At 40.2% G+C, this 18892-nt stretch overlaps 2 protein-coding genes across 3 annotated transcripts; one reads left to right on the top strand and one right to left on the bottom strand.

Annotated features, from left to right (window-relative positions):
- The first annotated feature begins 1975 nt into the window (after positions 1-1975).
- On the top strand, positions 1976-6627 carry LOC139775328 (probable E3 ubiquitin-protein ligase RNF144A-B). The gene is made up of 4 exons (XM_071711251.1): positions 1976-3677; positions 3786-3948; positions 4092-4414; positions 4554-6627. Exons 1-4 carry the CDS (start codon positions 2967-2969, stop codon positions 4788-4790), a joined length of 1434 nt encoding a protein of 477 aa, XP_071567352.1. The 5' UTR covers positions 1976-2966; the 3' UTR covers positions 4791-6627.
- A 1452-nt stretch (positions 6628-8079) lies between these two features.
- On the bottom strand, positions 8080-18839 carry Crc (bZIP transcription factor crc). 2 transcript variants are annotated; one of them, XM_071711252.1, is made up of 3 exons: positions 18679-18839; positions 16005-16343; positions 8080-9597 (listed from the first exon to the last, which is right to left on the bottom strand). In XM_071711252.1, the coding sequence occupies exons 2-3, from the start codon at positions 16216-16218 to the stop codon at positions 8723-8725; spliced, it is 1089 nt and encodes a 362-aa protein (XP_071567353.1). In that variant the 5' UTR covers positions 16219-16343; positions 18679-18839; the 3' UTR covers positions 8080-8722. The 2 variants fall into 2 exon arrangements, with proteins under 2 accessions (XP_071567353.1, XP_071567355.1); XM_071711254.1 differs by lacking the exons at positions 16005-16343; positions 18679-18839 and adding an exon at positions 12934-14008.
- Between the last annotated feature and the right edge of the window lie 53 nt (positions 18840-18892).

Genomic DNA, 18892 nt, shown 5'->3' with positions numbered 1-18892 from the left:
GCATTAAGATTTTTGAACACTTTAAAGATGTACCTGTTATAGACAAGTACAGTTAATAAGGAAGCATCAGGGTCAGAAGATCGTCACTGTCCACTTTTTACTTGAATCAAAAGTGTTGCAAATTTTTATTGCACTAAATGTTCATCTGACAAGTAGGTTTTTTCATGTTTTTCCTACAAAGTATATTCTAAAGGATAGGTATATAATGTAATGAGAATAAAGTAAAAGGTACCGGAGATGGCCATAAGATCAACTTGTACTTAATTGACAAAGTAGGTTAAGCTAAAATAGGCAGGAACTACAATGTATATAGTAAAATAATAGTTGTATTTATATGAGTTAATAAATTATCCTTATTAAAAAAAAAAAAAAACTGTCCCCTGGATCATCAAAGTCAAGCAACACGGGCGCGGTACTGTACTAGGATGGGTGACCGCCTTGAGAGAACGGCTATATTGCACACGACGATATGTAAAGAAACAGTTAAAAAAGCGTTTTTTTTCCTAGATAAAGAAAAAAAAACGTTTTTTAAATAAATGTTTATCAAGTGGACATTTTAACATTTTAATTTCATAAAAAAAATTTCTAGAAACCGGTATGTTTTGTACATTGGTCCTATTTTTGTCGTCAATAAGACGTCAGAAAATGTCATGTGGATGTGACATATCGACGTCATTTTCGGGTCTCACGAGACCTATTTAGGACGTCTGATCTGATCGGTCATTTTGTGACCAAAATTTACCGTCATTATGACGTCCGTCATTTTGCTACTTGGGATGTATTCCACGAATGTCACTAGTCATGCGATGAGTTAATTACGATTAGTATTGTCAAGGAGAAATTAAGGAGCTTCCTAGCGGAACTTGACTTGATATATAATCCAGACTTAATATATAATTCGCGAAAATAAATGATTCTCTCTCTCTCTCCCTCCCTCTCCATTCTCCCTTCCCTTTTTTTCTTATGCTCCTCCGGTTTCGAAAGAGAGATTAATCAATATAGTCTGTATCTCTCTAAATTATGCAACGTCAGCCTATCGATCTGTCATACAGCACAGACCATTTCAACAATATTGCAGCAATATTGCGGCTATTTTATTGGATCGTTGCGACATCGCTACGTTGATCACGATCGAGCTAATTAATTGAGTCGATTTTTAATTATTTACATTAGAAAAGATTGTCGTATAGACAGTGTTGTCGAAGCAACCCATCAGGTAACACAATGTCAAAAATCGGGATATAATATTTTGAGACGTTTTTAAGACGTTTTATAATGTGACATCTCGAAGACGTCTTATGTCCCGATTTTGGAAATTATCTGGGAAGCGACGTATCGAATCTTGGCAACATTCCTATATACCTATCGCGCAAAAAAAAAAAAAAAACGAGCAATATCGCAATCGATTGAACGGTCATCGATCCGTTCGTGTCAGCTGCTTCTTCTCGTTGCACTTAACTTGACAAAATCTTGAGGACACGCTAATTCATTTAAAAACATTAGTGGCAGCGCAAATCCCAAATTAAAACTGTAAGTAAAAATTTAATACAAAAGAATCAGGTCATAAGGGAGTTTAGCTGACAAACAGAAGGCGCACATTGCGAGCTTGAAGCCCGGGGCCCGGGTGAGCCGAAGATACGGGGGGCAGAGAGAAAGAAGGAGAAGGAGGAGTAAAGTGCAGAAGGTGTAGCTGAATTAGGCGGAATCGGACGGCGACGCGAATTCGACCATTCGACGGAACGTCACGTTATTAGTAACGAAATTGCGCTTTCGCGAATTCCCTCGCGGGAACCACACCGCTCTTTCTCTCCCGCCCGCGGCACGTCGCCAGCTAGCTCTTCCGCGCGACTTTTCGCGCGCGCGATGCGCGCCAACAAATGAATCACCCGCGGAGGGTGTGTATATATAACGTCAATGCGACAACGTCAAAACAGAAGCGCGGTCCCGCTAATCGCGAGGGTGGCCCGTGGCCCGCGTCGCGACCGTGGCGTTCCTCGGCGAGAGCGAGAAGGGAAAACAAATGAGGAAGCGGGAGCGGAAGTACTATCGCGGGTCGGATAATTTATGAACGCGCGCGCGCGCGCGCACGGGTCTCTTTCTCTCTCTCTCTCTCTCTCTGACTCTGTGTGTGCGCACGCGTGTGCGTGTGTCGCGCACAGTAGTGTATAGTGTATACGCGACAGCGAAGGTGAAAATGTTGGCAAAGCCCGCGGCGCGCTGACATAGGTGACACGACGGAGTGGGACGCGTCTCGTGGACACATAGTGAAAGCGCGACGACGGACGACAACGACGACGACAACGACGACGGCGGCGAGAACGACGACGACGACGAAGCGGACGATCCTGCGGCGATCACTATAGCAGTAGACGAGGAGCAGGAAAGCGCGATAGCGCGCAGCGAGACCGTTCATCGTTGAGGTGCCGCGCGTCGCGTTTCGCGTACGAGCACTACGAGCGCGCATCGTCGCTCGGCACGTTCGCCAGTGCGGCGCGTATACTCCGGTTTGCTCGCGCTCCTTCGCGCCGACGGTTATCTTGCACACACGCGCGCGCGCGCGCGCGCGTGCTCGCACACACTCTCTCTTTCTCCGTCTGTCTTGAGGCGCCGAGGACGATCAGCTGTTGTGGGTGTTCCGTACGTCGTGGTGTCCAGCGTTCGGACATGCCCGTCCCGCGGGCTCGATACCGCGACACGAAACACTAAATGTAACGTCAAACAAACGGTGTGCAGCAGGTGCGAGAAAGGTCGAGTTACGACATCGTCGGGGACGATGAGGCGGCGGTTCGACGACGGTGCCGTTTCAGCAGCTTAACGCGCAGGGCACGTTGGAGGATGTGCGGGAGGTGACGGAGGCTCGGAACGACGGGGATTATGACGAGCGGCGCGTGGGTCCATCGACGTCCGCGCAGCTACACCGGGGTGAACCGTGCGTGTTTGCCATGTACATATGATTATCCGGGTTCATGCGTTCCCTTACTGCCAGCGGCGAGCGAACAGCGACGACGACGACGGGCGCGGAAGGGAGCAGCACCAGCACCTCGCCGCGGGGGGAACGGCGTACTCGAGCCTCCTCGTCGTCCGTAACCGGCAGCGACGTCCAGGGGATGCCTAGCCTACACTCGCTCGTCTTACGACGGGCACCACTGATGGACATGGGTGCCGCCACCAGTTCGGTCACCGCCGTCAATCCACCCGCCAAGATCACGGCCAGCCAGAAGAAGATCGACAAGGCGTCCAAGATCAGCGGCATCCGGCTGCCCCTGATACGCAAGGAGGCCAGCGTGGTGAATCTCTCCCTGACGGAGAGAACGGCGCCGGGCGGCAGGGAGGCGGACGCGCCTCTCCTGCGTCCTGAGAGCAGCGCGAGCCTCGAGGCACGTGGCGGCAGCTGGATGAACCTGGGCCCGGGCGCGTTGAGGAAGTGCGAGACGGCCGTGGGACTGAGCACCTCGGCTCTCGAGGGGAGACCCATAAATCGCAGCAGAGTCTGCTCCCGCTGCTCCAGCCTCTTGTCCCTGGCGTCCAGCTCGCGCTACAGCCTGGCCGCTGGCAACTTTGTTCCTGCGGGCTCGCAGCAGACAATCGGACGGATATTTTGTAAGCTGTGTCTCGTCGACACTTCTCTCTCCAAAACATTTAAGATCGAGGGATGCGGTTGTTCCTATTGTAAAGATGTAAGTTGTTAAACTGTTGTCAGTTTGGAAAGAATGTGCGCGTTGTTAGACATTAAAGAGATTATTTATGATTTTGTCTTCTAATGATTTGTTGTTTTTTTTTTTTAGTGTATGCGTGCCTACGTAGAGTTTGAGATTGAGGAAGGTGCGTATGAAATTAGTTGTCCTGATGCTCAGTGTGATCATGGCGCCATACTATCCTTGAAAGAGATATCAAGTCTTGTCAACACGGAACTCGTGGAGAAGCACTGCAAGTTTCGTTTAAATAGAGGTAAGTGCAGGATTCTCTGTCTATATTCAGTTATGCATCGTCAACAGTTTTGCACCGTCAGATGCAAAAGTGTAGTTTTTCGCGCGAGATGATCAAGCCCGCGCACTAAACATTTTGATACAGTCAATGTAATTTCTGTGCAGATGTGTCAATGGACAAAGGACGTGCGTGGTGTCCACGAGCGGGTTGTGAAACAATATGTTCGATAAACGGCAACAGTGAGAGCGGCACTCCTTTAGGTCCTGTTCACTGTCCCAACTGCTCCACAAATTTCTGTTCAGTATGTCGTGAGCCTTGGCACAACGGGGCCTGTTCAGATCTTCCATTAGGAATACCGTTCGGTAGCGATCACATTAAGTGTTGTCCTATGTGTTCCGTGCCGATAGAAAAGGACGAAGGTTGTGCTCAAATGATGTGCAAAAGATGTAAACACGTGTTTTGCTGGTACTGCTTAGCATCCTTAGATGTAAGTATTTGAGACGGTAAAGAAAGTATGCGGTCTACGTTCCAAATCTTTAACATTGCTTTAACATTGCTAACGTTGCCTTTATACATGATAATGCTGCCACTAGACGTAAATTGATTGTTGAATTGTTGATGCGCAGGATGACTTTCTGTTGCGACATTACGACAAGGGACCATGTAAGAATAAATTGGGCCACTCACGTGCGTCCGTGATATGGCATCGAACGCAAGTTATCGGAATCTTCGCTGGTTTTGGCATACTTCTACTTGTCGCATCGCCCTTGCTGTTATTAGCGGCACCTTGCATCGTATGCTGTAAATGCCGCGTCTGCGGCTCTTCCAGACTCGAACAAGAGGAAGGCGACACGACAACATAGGACCTTCCAAACTTTTTAATAGAATTCTCGCTTAATTATTTCTTTGAGCTAAAATATAAGCACTTTTCCTAGGCTTCCACACATGGGAGACAATATAATTGGCAACCTATATAGATATACATTGCATTTTGTTAAGTTTACGTTTTATTTTATTTTTTGCGTCTTACTAGAAGATACATAATATAAAAGGGCAGAATGCATATCTCAGTCAAGAGAGGAGAGAGACAGAGCATATTGTGATTAATTATATATTTATGTTTTAGATGTTGTTTGGACAGAATAAGAGATGTTGTAATTTGTATAGTTATAATATATTTGTTCAGATATACATTTATTTTATATAGTCACTTAATAAGTTTTATATGATGATTAATTTTATAAAGAAGATAATCAATATGATGACTCGTAATTAATTATGTGATTCAACCAAGTCTAATAATTTACAAATACTCATAACGAATTTTTATGCAAGAACATTCCAGGAATTTATTTATATACATATATCGGACGTTAGATTTATTATACTGCCGTAAAGCATGCTACAATCGAGCGTCATGAAAATATTTGTGCTATTAAATTATAATTATGTTTGGATTTCTATCAATTGGGTTGTCAGCTTATTTTTTTTGCTCTTGTAAAGTGGCGATAACAGGACGCCGATAATGATTTTTTCCCGATTCTTCGATTATGTATTATAACTAAATTATATTTAAATTATAATGCATATTTTTAAGTATACAGTGTGTGTATATCTCTATATGTGTGCCCGCATCGAACTACCGTGCAAGGCTCAGATCTACATTTTTATAGTGAAACGAATCTTGATCATGTGAAGTATTAGATTGCACAATATTCTATTCTTGTTATCTTAATTTGTGGGTGCTTTCACGTTTACTTTGGTGATTTAATCGCATGTATATTACATGTACATTAATTTAGAAACGAGTATAAAAGCATAGTGAGTAAAATTAACTATATTACATAAAAAGATCTATATCATACGATCATGCATTTTATCATTGAAATCGAGAGAATGTTGTTGTTAAATATGTATTTAACACGTTATCGTTATCGATCGATGTGTGAGCTGTGCAGTTAACGTTTGACATTAAGAATCTATAAATTAATATGTGCCATGTGATTGCGAGACTCTACAGAGAGTTACACTTCCAGGAGCTCGGGATCCGCGATGAAGTAAATTCGCACCGAAACGTGTTAATTACATTCATGATAATCACCTATTATAAATGAAATTTAGATTATTGTGAAGGTCACGGAATAAATAATCAACTTTGGACAATAGTTATATGTTATCTCCAAGAGAAAAGAAAACAGGTTTTCTCGTCGCAAATAATAAACGAATATCAAGGAAACGACAGAAAAAAAATATATACATATATGAATATATGTGATTACGTAATAAATGTATGTGGTATTTTGTATATATATAGTAAAGTGTGGACGCTTAAGAGATGTGGGAAGACGTTACATTTTCGACAAAATTGCATTTCTCGCAAGTAATACGAACAGTTTAGCGTTATTTGATAAGTTTTCTGTGTAGCCGACTTTCATTATTTTACGTCACAACTGTTGAAATATCTCATTTGTTGTATTAATATCGTATGTAAATATTATAAAAAGACGGAAGACATCCCAGATAGCACAGATGATCATTATGAACTCAAAAAGGATTTCACGAATCCTTTTTGAGTTCATAATGATCATCTGTGCTATCTGGGATACACACGTGCGTGTGCGTGTGTATAATTATGCATTTGAGTGTGTGTGTGCACTCGTGTGTTAAAAAAAAAATAAAGATACAATGAACTAGGAGTAATTACTGTATACGTTTTGCGTTTGTCTCTCTGAACATTTTTTTTCCGTCCGGGCGTTTCTCTACTCTCGGATTTATCAATGTTGGCTGCCAGCGACCCGCAGAAACTTCCGAAAATTCGCCTTTCGCACGCGCGCGCGAGAAGAAAAAACAAGAATTCGTTAAATATTAATGAGTTGTATGTATGTGTACAGCATCTTGTACAAAATAGAGAAAGAAATTGCCCAAGGTCGGCCAATCGATATCGATGACGTCAAAACCAAGAAATGCGGCATAAATTATTTCTGCGACTCGTGTCTAGCGTGCGAGATTTTAACTGATAAAAAGGACGATAGCTCTGTCTGTGTTTGCTTATATAGCGGCCGTAATCTGAAAACATTTCTCCCGCTTTTGCCGTACCCTGGCCCTAGTCCCTTTCTTTTTGGGCGAGTTACATTTTTGTATCGGCGGTAATGTCACGAACGCGCTTAAAACTGTCCCGTTAAATTTAACAGGCCTCTCGGGAGTTTCAGGCCAGCGGAATCGAGGAGGGAGGGAAGGCTGCCCAACTCTTGCCGTTTCTACTTTTGCCCCACTACGACGATGTTTGTACAGGGCCGACGAGAGAACGAGGAAATTTTCTCGGGTGTCTCAGTAAGGGGAATAAAAAAAAAATCCTTATGCGAGATCATATCAGGTGTAAATCCAGTGCAAAAAAGGTGAAAATGTATAAATCTAAATATTATGCCCGTTGAATGTATAAATCTAAATATTATGAAATTTCCCTTTAGCCGCACTGTTCCTACACATGATATTAAAATTAAACAAGAATATTATATACATCTGAAATTCAAGTGGGGTCGGAGAGCAGAAAATACGAAATACAGGAAGTGCAGTTAAAAGGAGAAATTTATAAATAATACAGATAACAAGAAAATAAAAGGCGTCGGTTAGGAAGAAAGCTGATTATGATCTTCGAGCGAGACCACCTGATGACACTCCCCCCCTCCTAGAGCTATATATCGTATACATATAATTAAACCTGTCAAAGCCTGTTTTATCAGATAGCGTGATAATGTAAACAATCTGTGCATCGAGTAACTCAATGCACATTTTTGGACTCTAAATTCGTCTGTGGAAATTATCTCTGATTTTTTCCGGTAATAAAAATATTGGTGCATCATCGTTCAAGTAGACGTTGTTTTATCTCAAATTTTAATCTGCCAAGTTATTTATCTGCGAGCTAAGATTCGTCTGGCAACAAGCACATACAGTTCTTGTAATGTATAGTTTCTCTTGACAATGATTTTCTTCATTAGAGAACAATAAAGGATCGATGTATATACATGCTGACAGTGTTGGATGCTTTTCACATTAGATAAATTATGAATAGAATTTTCCTGAATTCTATTCGGATGAATAAAACAGTCATCGGCCTGCAAGCAGATCTCTAGTGAGTAAATAACATTTGTACACTTGTTTCATTGAACCCATTTATTATATTCTACATAATTTGCCGTATGAAAGTATAATATGCAATAAAGGGTAAAAATTAATCGGAATGAAAAGATTCGCATTCGTGAGAGGTGCGGTAGATAACTGGTGGAATGCGTACGAGTAAGCAAGTTTCCGCTCGTTAAAGCTTCATGTGCGTACTCGACAGTTTACACGCGTTATCTAACGCACCATGCTTAGATGTTGATGGATCCCGTTCTCTAGTGGATTATTAGGACGTCCCTAATGTACATATTATTCTAAAAGTAGGTGTAACTTTAGACTTCTTTCTCGCGTTTTATCCTTGCATGCGCCTTCTCTTTCGAGTAGGTACGATTTGTTTGTCTGTAGACTCTCTCTAAAAAGCTGCGTACGCATTATTACGTATATATATAGATATATATATATTGTGTATATATATATATTGACGAATACTTGTTAAAAAATAAGAAAATCACGAACAAACAGATAACGTGTGAAACGTGAATTACCGTATTAAAAATATTAGTACAATTGTAAAATAGTTAGTGGCAAAAACAAAACATCTAAAAATAAAAAACTAATGGATATAATATCTAAAATTAACAATTATTTTGACGGCGGTGAGGGTTCCTGGACGAATGGATTATTTGAGAAAACCCTTGGCCTTGAACACATCCCTCATAAATCCCTTCAGATATCCTATCTCTTGTTGCAGACTTTTCAATTTCTCTTTTAGCTTTTCGTTATGCTCCGCCAGTTCGCGCTCTTCGCCCAGTATCTCCTTGACCTCCTGTTTCTTCTTCTGCCTGTAACGAGTAGCCGCATTCTTATTCTGCTCCTTCTTCCTTACTTTCTTGTCATCGAGAGACGATCGAGAGTACGGTTTATGACGAAGCTTCGAAGAATCGTGAACCGTTTGCTTCAGGCTTTTTCTCTCGGTTTCGAAATTCCAATCGGGATCGTCGGTGGAGTCATCGGTCGAAATGCTACTACCACCGGAACTACACGGGCTTGAGGGAGACGGTATATCCTTGGTGTGCGAGCGAACGTATTCGTCCACTACCGCCAATTCATTCGCAACATCCCCGCCGAGAGGATTCAGCGATATGCTTTCGACGTTCCATTGACGCGGTGTATCGCTCACGTACGTCGGCTCTTCAGATGGAACGATATCGTATATCGGCTGATTGCCGGCGAACGGTTGCACGGGCTGCAAGGTAACCAGCAATTGGGTGTCCACATTGATCGTTTTATGCGAGGGCGATTGCGGAGGAGTAAGCGTCGAACTGGTTGGCGGAATTATCTGATGGCAAGCCTCGACGTCGGTCAAAACCGTTTCGAACTCCTGCAAGAGGGTTTGCGTGTTGTCATGCTGTTGTTGCTGTTGCTGCTGTGGTACCTTCGCGAGAGGATACGGAGCAGTTGGTTGCGGCAGTTTGTTTAGGTTGTTTTCGAAATAGGATAGATTATCATATATCGGCAAATTTATCTTTTCTTCCAGCCAATCAGAGAAGTGTTCTGCAAGCAAACGGACAATAAATCTTGATTAGTACAGTAGTTGTTTGTATGCCTAAACTTTTGATGTTGCTCTCCGTGCGACAATCTGCTAGAGTTTTTCAAGTAAGAGTTTGGACACCATTTAAACAATTTTTGATTGATCATATGTGTTTCAGGCTAACTACAAAGAAATTTATTTATTTTACAGATTACTTGTAATAATAATAATAATATTTATACATATGAACTATTGAATTAAATTCATGTTTGTATCAATAAACTGTGCAGATATTAAACTTGATTTGAAAACATTTTTGAAAAACGCATCATAGTTAGGCTGAAAATGACGGACGGTGTCCAAACTCTTGCTTGAGGAATTCCGCAGTCCGCGTGCGCGAGCAATATTGCGCAATTCTTTGGGCAGCGTCGGGATACGCCGCGACCGACGTCGACGGCGCCGTAGATCGAAACGCGCCCGTCCTATTTCTAATTGACATCGCGTATCAGTTCGCGCGCGCCAGCCACGCTCGTGATGCATTCATTCGTTTGCAAATGAATCACACTGGCGATATTATATTTCCTGGTATATGTGCATTGTTATTGGATAACGTGAGACGCAATAGCTTTAGCGCGCCTCTGGAAACGCGGCACGGGCGGCAAATATGCAACGACGTCTAGAGAATGATCGATCCCCGTATTTCCCATAACGTTAAGAACTGTTTACCGCGTATTACGTTCTGGAAATTACGCTATCCATCTTTCCATGTTTTATCGGCGGCATCAAGTCGAGTTCTCTTCCTCATTCTACGGTATCAGCTGGCGCGCTCGTGGGGAAAAGAGATTAATTTTATGTAATCGTGCCCCCTGCCAAGTAACACGGCTGGCAATATTTTTATATCTAACGTGAATTCGATTAAAACGATCGAGATGTTTCGAGCCAATAGCTAACAGTTGCAACGCGTGCGAACAATAAATAGGTGTGGCGCGTTAAATACAATTTCATGGACGTTAACTAGGAAAACAAGTTCCTCATTTGCAATCTCATTTTAAAATGAGATCAATCGCTTGGCTGTTGCAGCGATTTGTTATTCCGTATGCAAAGTGACGCTTTTGAAAAAAATGTCCTTTTTTTAAATCGCTTTTAATGACTGCATATGCGGCGGTTTTACAGAACTCGACCTTATACGAACGTTTTTAAAATGCTCTATCTTTGTGGAAAGTTCGATCTCTTTCCGGGGATGTAGCTGGCCAAGGACCTGGGAGTGCGTGACGTTGCAATTGAATAATTTTCGCACTCTCTACGACAGCCGTGACCTATTTTATGAAACTTTGATCAGCAGCAGCTAGTGGATGTTATCTTCGTTTAAATACAGGGGGCAGAAGGTTAGATAAGACCACTTCTGTATTCGAATGACGTTAAATGCTAGAAATGCACAAAGAACTTTCAGGAAAACAAAGATACGCGAGTGCAGTTAATTGGTATCTCTAAAAATGTATGTACGCGCACGTGTAACAGCGCTTTTAAATATGATATTATTTTAACACTCGCATATCTGTTTTCTTAAAAGTTTTTGTACATACGTTGAGTTTATTATTATAGTTTTTATACTCTTCTGTTTCTCTTAAGGAAATGGATTGATATCTATCAAGTATCCTAGAGATAAGACTGATTTTTTTTCAACGGTATATCTATCTCATAATCAGTAATATAGTTTTACAAAAATGTTCCGTAACGAACGGGACAATTGACTTGATAACGTGTTAAAAGTGCAAATAAGTGATATCGAGATCGATATGAATAGATTATAAATTTCTAAGCGATACTTAATACTTATGTGTGCCAAATATATTGCTGAGAATTCTCCTGATATTCGCGTATGCCTGTTGTTTACATTATGGAGTATGCGATTTCGCGTTTTATCTTTTATTTTCACTTCAAACTCTGCTGGGCCGCAAGTCTGGAGTTTCATCTGTCGCCGAGCGCTAATGGGAAGTGTGCGAGATACGTTTCGATGACGAACAACATCGGGATGTTGTTTACTTAACCCTCGAAAGCCACACCGGGATCTCAGGGACCCCAACGAAATTTTGGAACTACGTTTGGAATTATCATTTATATTTTTTAATGAGTATTTTTTGATAATAATTTTCTTTTGACAAAAAAAATTTCTGAGATTAACATCATAATTCATAGAAAATTTACGATCGATTGAAAAAAAGAAAAAAAAAACATTACAATACGTTGATTTTTCGAAACTTATGAGCGAAAAATGGCTGGGGTCGTCCAGACTCCAGTGTGGCTTATATACGTATGCAAAAATAAGTGCGAGGGTTAAATCTTGGAAGAATTTTTTAAATTCGTTCAAGTTTTCAAAAAAATCCTTAGGTACAAATCTAAAATAAACTCGTTTATTATGTGGGCTTTTTAATTAGTTCATATAATCTAGAGTCCCTCTAATAAGAGTCGCGACACAGAGCAGTAACTTTTGATTGGTTCGCATTTCTTGGCAAAAGCACGAGAAACAGAAAGAGATATAAGAGAGAAAGAAAAAGCGATATGAATGTATATCGCTTGTATATCGCTTTCTCTTTCTCTCTTATATCCTTCTCTCTCGCAGAATTTTGCCAGAACTCAAGATATCGCGACTCTTATTAGAGGGACTCTAATATAATCGTGGAGAAAAAAGTTAAGAGTGTGTCAAAGAATTTCATCTCCGATACAACAGACTTCTTCTTTCTGAAGCACTCCACATAAAAACATACACGATCTATAAAGAAAATAAAGGCGAGATCTTTAAAGAAACAATTTTAAAAAAATTTTCTGGTTTTTCACAGAATGCCCTGATTTTTCTAAATAGACACCTTGAAAAGAAAATTCACCTAACGTTAGAAGGACCAAAGTATGTTGTATACAACGAATTGCTCATTTTAATTGCTGACTAAAAGCGCACAATTTCACGGATTGATTTTCTGATGAATAAAGAAAACCTATTCAAAAGCGCAATGCGTTAAACATTGCAAATGCTGTTTGAAGCGATCGAGTTGCATTCGTAGAACGAAATTTTACGTGAGGAAAGTAACAGGCTTACAGAGGTATGCCTTTTAATTGGCGAGCGTTTCGATATTATTTCGCGTTATAAAGAACGCGAAGTACGTCATGCCAGCAGCTGTAATAGTAACCATACAACTAACACAGAACCAAGAGATCGTTATGTCTACATTTACAATGTGACCAGATAACATTTCTGTCCCCTCTGCTCCCCCGCCCAGATAATAAATTCTATATTATGCCTCGACTCTTGGAGCAACCCGTCTGGGTGGAGGGGAAGCGAACGAAAGGGGGAGAAGGAAACCTACCGCTGTAACATAAGGCAGCCATGGTAATTGCGCGCGGTCTGGTGTGTTTTCCTTGTTAAAGGGACGGGAGAGAGATCAGGTGGGAGTTTGTATCTAATGTAGCTGGTTGGTAAGGGCCGATAATCCCAATACGTTCGTTTCTTCGGTAACGCCGACGTAGCGCGCTGCCGCGGCTCGTACGTGGACGTCGAGAAGAACGTGCGATCCTCCCACGTGTAATCGCGACGGGCTCGGCCGATATTCAGCGTCTTTTCACGAGCTTCTGGGAGTTGACGATGATCTCTCGATTCCACGTGTACCGATATGCGAACTGCATGCTATTATATAACATTAGTACACTCCACCATCGAGACGACCGGTCGTTTTCACGGATCAACTTTAATGATGCCAGTCTCGTATAGGGGCTACCGGCGCCGCGCCACCGTTCTCTTCAGGGCACCACTTGTACGGTCGTGCCCATGCACAGACAAATATCCGTTAAAACGCGTGGCCTCCTGCTGATGCTTCTCACGCCGGCTTTCACAAATGTCTCGCAGATGTTTCGCGACAACTCGCCCCGCGCTTACTCCGGACCGTGATGCTCGACGTGGTACTCTGTCGTCTCTGTGTCGTGAAGATTCCGAGAATCTCGATCTTTCTGAAACACGACACGTGGTTGTCGTCGATGCGCGACCACGTGTTCTCGGTGTTGGCGAGTGTCCAATGTTACCGTCCGGTGCGCAATTTCACGGGAGCCGCGTGCTCCGCTTCTTTAGCTCCGCTTCTTTGCTCGACAGTACGAAGAACCCGAGGAGACTGAACTGCGCGTTCCGTTCCGCATGGGACAGACACGCGGAATTTTCCGTGTTCGCGCGGGAAACCGACGGAGATCCCAGAAGCGGGAAAAAGCCGTTTCCACGTGATAGATAAGCGCGCACAACAGTCGAGGTGTCAGAGATGGAGCGCGATACCGCGATAGGAAGACACTGATAAAAGACGAGATGTCGCGGACTCCGTAGACGGACGAGTAATTAAATACTGATGCAGCGCGACGGCTCGAGCGAACGGCGTTCGTGCAAATTGGACTTCGGTGGCCTGTATACTGCCGAGAAAACCACTCCTGCTTATCTTTGGACTTTCCCCTCCGTCGCCCCTACTCCCTCCTCTATCAATCGCGCCGCTGACACCGCCGTCACCCCCCTATCGTCCCACAAGCTGGAGCCATTCGCGTAGAGTCGTAGAGGTTAACCAGTTTGTCCCACTCTCTTTTGCAGAAAAAAGGAGGGAGCGCGCTGGAGCGACGAGGAGCGAGCGAGGGAGAAAAAGAGAGACGCATGTGCCGAGCGGTGCCAGCGAGAGAGAATGAAAGCGATAGCGGGATACGAAATCGAACGAAAATACCAGTTTTCACATTTTTTTTTGCGCAGTAGGGAAAAATGTGAAAAGTAGGCAATTCTTTAATGCGCATTCACGCGAGTCTTGTGTCCTTTACCATGGTCTGCCGCTCGATTATATCTGCGCGCGCGGATATTGCGAAGTATCGCTCGAAAGCATAAAGAAGTCTTTTGCATCTCGCTTTGGAATATCGAGAACACTGCGTTATCCCTGCCGAGGTCTATGACGCGCGACCGTCTCTGTTTAAATCCGCCTATTAATAACGGTGTCGTTTAATATGCGGTAAAGCGATAATATGGCGATTGAGATTTCTCACCGCCCAGATGCGATGTAATGTGTGAAAATTGTGCGATATGTAATTACATAAACATGAGGATCTCTGTGACTTGACGCCAGACATAAGCCTTTTTTTTCCCCTGAAGCAAGTGGTGCGCGACAGTTATATTAAAGCTCATGCAGATATACTCCATCTTGAAATGTAGTCACGTAACTAATCAATTATAGTAATTATATGTATAAGTAATTATCTCTTGTGACGTTAGAATCATTAGACATTATGATAAATGTCGCCGATTTCTAAAAAAATTACTGGATAAATTTGACACTTTATTTCCTTTTGATTAATTATTTCGGTAAGCCGATGCACATTTGTTAGCTACGGGCTATTCGTCACACAACAAATAACCGTATCAATGTCTGTATGTGATAACAAAAGCAAAAAGAAAAAAATAATAATTTGTCAAGAATGTAAATCTGGCTCATTAATGTTTCAGAATATTGAGCAACAAGTTTCGACGGAATCTGCCAGAGCCTTGACAACAAACTAGGATGAATATCTTTGACACACTGAGTTTCATATTTTCAATATGTTAATTTTAATGACAAATTCTCTCTCTAATTAAATTGGAGATTAAATTCGAGCAAGTTTTGTCACAGTAGTCTCATGCAATTTTTAATTACGGAAACATTACATTGAAAATTAAAGTTACTACAAAAATACCGCCATTTTTTCAAATAGCAATTTTCCTTGCTCAAGAAAAATAAACTCCAAATTTATTAAAGCATAGCATTCGTCATCTAATTTAGTAATGACATTTAGTAGAAATACTCAAGTCATATCAGTGATTTACTGAATTATATTATATATAAATCTTATTTATAAAATCAGGTCAAGCAAAAATCAAAATGACCTAAGATTAGAAGTTACGTTTTCAAATAGATTTTTGTATTTTGTTAACTCATATTGCGATATGCACGTTTTTTACATTATAAAGAAAAGAAGAAGAAAATTAATATTTATGATATATAATTTTCTATTTATCTTCATATGTACAATTACTGCTTCTGCTTCATATATTCTGATTTATAATTCTGACTTGACTTTTACTGTTCTTAGATAAGAGCTTAAGGAGATAAGGCTATTCATGCAAGATTTTTAAAATTGTGTTGTATGTTAATCATGTTCTAGAATAACAAAACATTACATATGTATGTACATATTGTACATTTGAAGATACTGATAATTATAAGATCTCTCCAGTTTTTTGTTTAACATGAGATACAATATCATTGAATATTAATTATCACCGATTTACGTCGCTGATTTAACATTATATATATGATATAAGTATTTTTATCACTGATATAAATGCCGTCAAACAAAAGTAAGTTAAAATTAATTTAACAAGATATTTTACCTTCTTTGATATATTCGTCTTTGATCCATTCGTCCAATACTTCTAGACATTTTGTTGCCCTTTGTGCACGGGAGAAATTGTCATCGTACATAACAATTTCCGCAGCATTGTTAGAGAAATCTACAGACTCATATAAAGGCCAATCCTCAACATCAACATCTAGCGGCGGTGACCCACTGGGGGACACCGGCTCGTCCTTCCACAAATGCGACATCTCCTGATCTTGATTCCGATTCGATGATATTTTCGATGCAAATCCAACCGAGGGATATTAAAGAATGATGAAAAGAAATTTGTGTCGGGTTAGCGACGTAGCTCGCGGCGAGCGCCATATTGGCACTGAAAAATAAAGAATAATTTCCATGTTAATTATAAAAAAATATTAATAAGAAAGAAAAAAATAAACATTTCCCCTGTTTGTTTATTTTTATGCTCATTAAGTAGATGTTCTTAACGCCAAACTAGAACTACCAAAAAGCAGTCGAAATGACTGATTTTTAATTTCTTGTAAAAATTATTCCAATTTACAGTGATGCTTTTTCCGATATTTTCCGTGATTTTCATTACAATATGTAAATGATTAAATTGATGAATTTACTTTCTCCTTTCACTTTTTTTTCAAAGATATGTGTATATCGTTCATTTGCTACATTTGCTACAACAAAGACATAACTAAAAAATTATTATTTTTGAGTTGTTTGCAAAAGAATGGTGAGAATTTAATACATGGAATAAAGAGCTAATATATAATTAGATATTTTTATTCTTTTACAATCAGTTATTACTCCAAAATCGTATTTAAAAATATTATAAAGTATTTAATAACTCAAAATATTCAAATCTATATAAAGTCAACAGTCAAAATACGAGCAAAATAAGAATGGTAATTTAAAATAAAATCGAATTTATTTATAATAGTATATTAAAAACAATTGAATGTTTCGACTGCATCTAGTCTTCTTCAGCAACAATAATTTCGTATAAAAAAAGAATGAGAAAGTCAAGATTAAAAGTTAATAAAGAGAAAGAGAACATATAAGCTAATTACAAAGTATCACCATGATTAAATTCATATAATAACCGAATAAAAATCGCAACAATACAACGCTGGTCTGTTTGATAAGAAATATGGCAGAGGTCAAATCCATTGTTAGAGTGTATAAAATAGAAATATTGAATATCATAAGAATAAATTAAAGTGTTCACAAATATATTGAGTCAATGAATCAAAAACGATGTTGCATTATTCGTCATATGTTAACTTTTATATGTTCTCTTCCTCTTTATTAATTTTTAATCTTGACTTTCTTATTCTTTTTTCATGTTGAATTATTGTTGCTAAAGAAAACCAATGACCATTTCTACCAATGCAGATTAATCTTCCATCTGTGTGTACGTTTTTTGCACTCTCGGAGTGTATACGTGGGTCTGTTACGTTCGACGCTATTTTTTCCTATATCTTAAAATATTTTAAAAAATTTGAAAAAATTCATGAAACATGTGTCTCCATTAAAGTTGACGATTTTGTAATAATTTTGATAAACATAGTTTATTTAATATTTTTTAGCAGGTTTTATAATTACGAACAGATATCATTTTGATTGACGCCGTAGACTCACGTATATAGACGGAGAGTTAATTTTAATCTCGATTTAACTTACTTTTTATTTTTTTTCTACTTTAAAAAAAATATAAAAGTAAGTTAAATCGAGATTGAAGTTAATCTGCATTGGTAGAAAGACATAAATACAGTTGTAAATAAATTAGATTTTATTTTGAAACCAACATCCTTATTTTGCTCGTATTTTGACCGTTGACCTTCTTACATAGCTTAGCTCATAATCAGAGCGTTGACTTCTTTGTTAATTCAAAACATTCAAACTTATTTTCTGGAAAACTTTGTCATTGTTGCAGCAAATAAACGATATGTAGTACTTAAATAATGGAAATTAATCGCAGTTCTCTCTGTTAAAGAGAACATAAATTTTCTACTATAAATGATAAAGGCCAATAAACGAGCAACAATAGTTGTTAACAAACAACAATTAACAATTAACAATTAACAATTAACTTAATTAATGTATTATTATTTTAATAGATATATACAAAAATAAATTGGTACTACACCGAGTCTTCTTCAGCCATAATAAAAAATACCATAAATTTTCTATATATTTTTAATATAATTAATACATTTTTCATAAATTCTGCAAATTATTATTTACATCCGAAAAATGGACAACGACGCAAATGTCAAGTCTCGGGCCGGAAATCAATGATTATTTCCCGCTTATCTTGACGGAAGATGACTTTTCTTTCGCGCAGATACTGGGGAACCGAACAACAGTTACGTATCAATGTATGATGCATCATGACGCAATGCGAGGCTATCGTTTGGCAAGATCTCTCGGCGGGTTCAGATCGGGCAATGTGCACGAATCGCGATATTTGCGTCGCATATATCAACGCGATGCACGATCGGACGACGAAATGTCTCGCGACGTAGGCAAACGGCCATGTCTCCATACTCTCCATCGCGGTCTCCACAATGACACCAATTCGCGTCCATGATGACTCACAAGATGGCCAAACGGTCTCGTTGCGGCACGCGCGTTTCAGATCCGGACGCGCGACGCGAAATAACCCACGAGACAAGTGAAATTCTGTTACTTACGGCATGATTACTTAAGGGGCGTTGGCACACTTGCGTGTGCAAGTTCTTCGTTAAACTACAGACTCATCTTGCCCGTATTCTGGAGCGCAGAGATAATCCAAACGTCTTCCTCGTGAGCTTCATGGATGGGGAATGGGAGAATTCAGCAACGCGTCGGCGCCGTCGGCTTTCGCTCCGGATCAGTCGGAGTTTCGATCGATCACGTGACCCATTC

This window comes from Temnothorax nylanderi, unplaced genomic scaffold (assembly GCF_030848795.1).
Source record: "Temnothorax nylanderi isolate EJ_2023f unplaced genomic scaffold, tnyl_v1.0 TNYL_tig0097_pilon, whole genome shotgun sequence".
In the NCBI taxonomy this organism is placed as follows: Eukaryota; Metazoa; Arthropoda; class Insecta; order Hymenoptera; family Formicidae; genus Temnothorax; species Temnothorax nylanderi.
The sequence above is the reverse complement of the archived record's forward strand: the minus strand, read 5'-3'. Positions and strand labels throughout refer to the sequence as shown.

Excerpts from the sequence above, each read along its gene's own strand:
- LOC139775328 (XM_071711251.1), top strand. The coding sequence starts at position 2,967 with ATGCGTTCCCTTACTGCCAGCGGCGAGCGAACAGCGACGACGACGACG. Across the intron at positions 3,678-3,785 it reads GTTGTTCCTATTGTAAAGAT|TGTATGCGTGCCTACGTAGA; the intron begins GTAAGTTGTTAA and ends TTTTTTTTTTAG. Across the intron at positions 4,415-4,553 it reads ACTGCTTAGCATCCTTAGAT|GATGACTTTCTGTTGCGACA; the intron begins GTAAGTATTTGA and ends GTTGATGCGCAG.
- Crc (XM_071711252.1), bottom strand. The coding sequence starts at position 16,218 with ATGTCGCATTTGTGGAAGGACGAGCCGGTGTCCCCCAGTGGGTCACCG. Across the intron at positions 9,598-16,004 it reads AGACGAATATATCAAAGAAG|AACACTTCTCTGATTGGCTG; the intron begins GTAAAATATCTT and ends GTTTGCTTGCAG.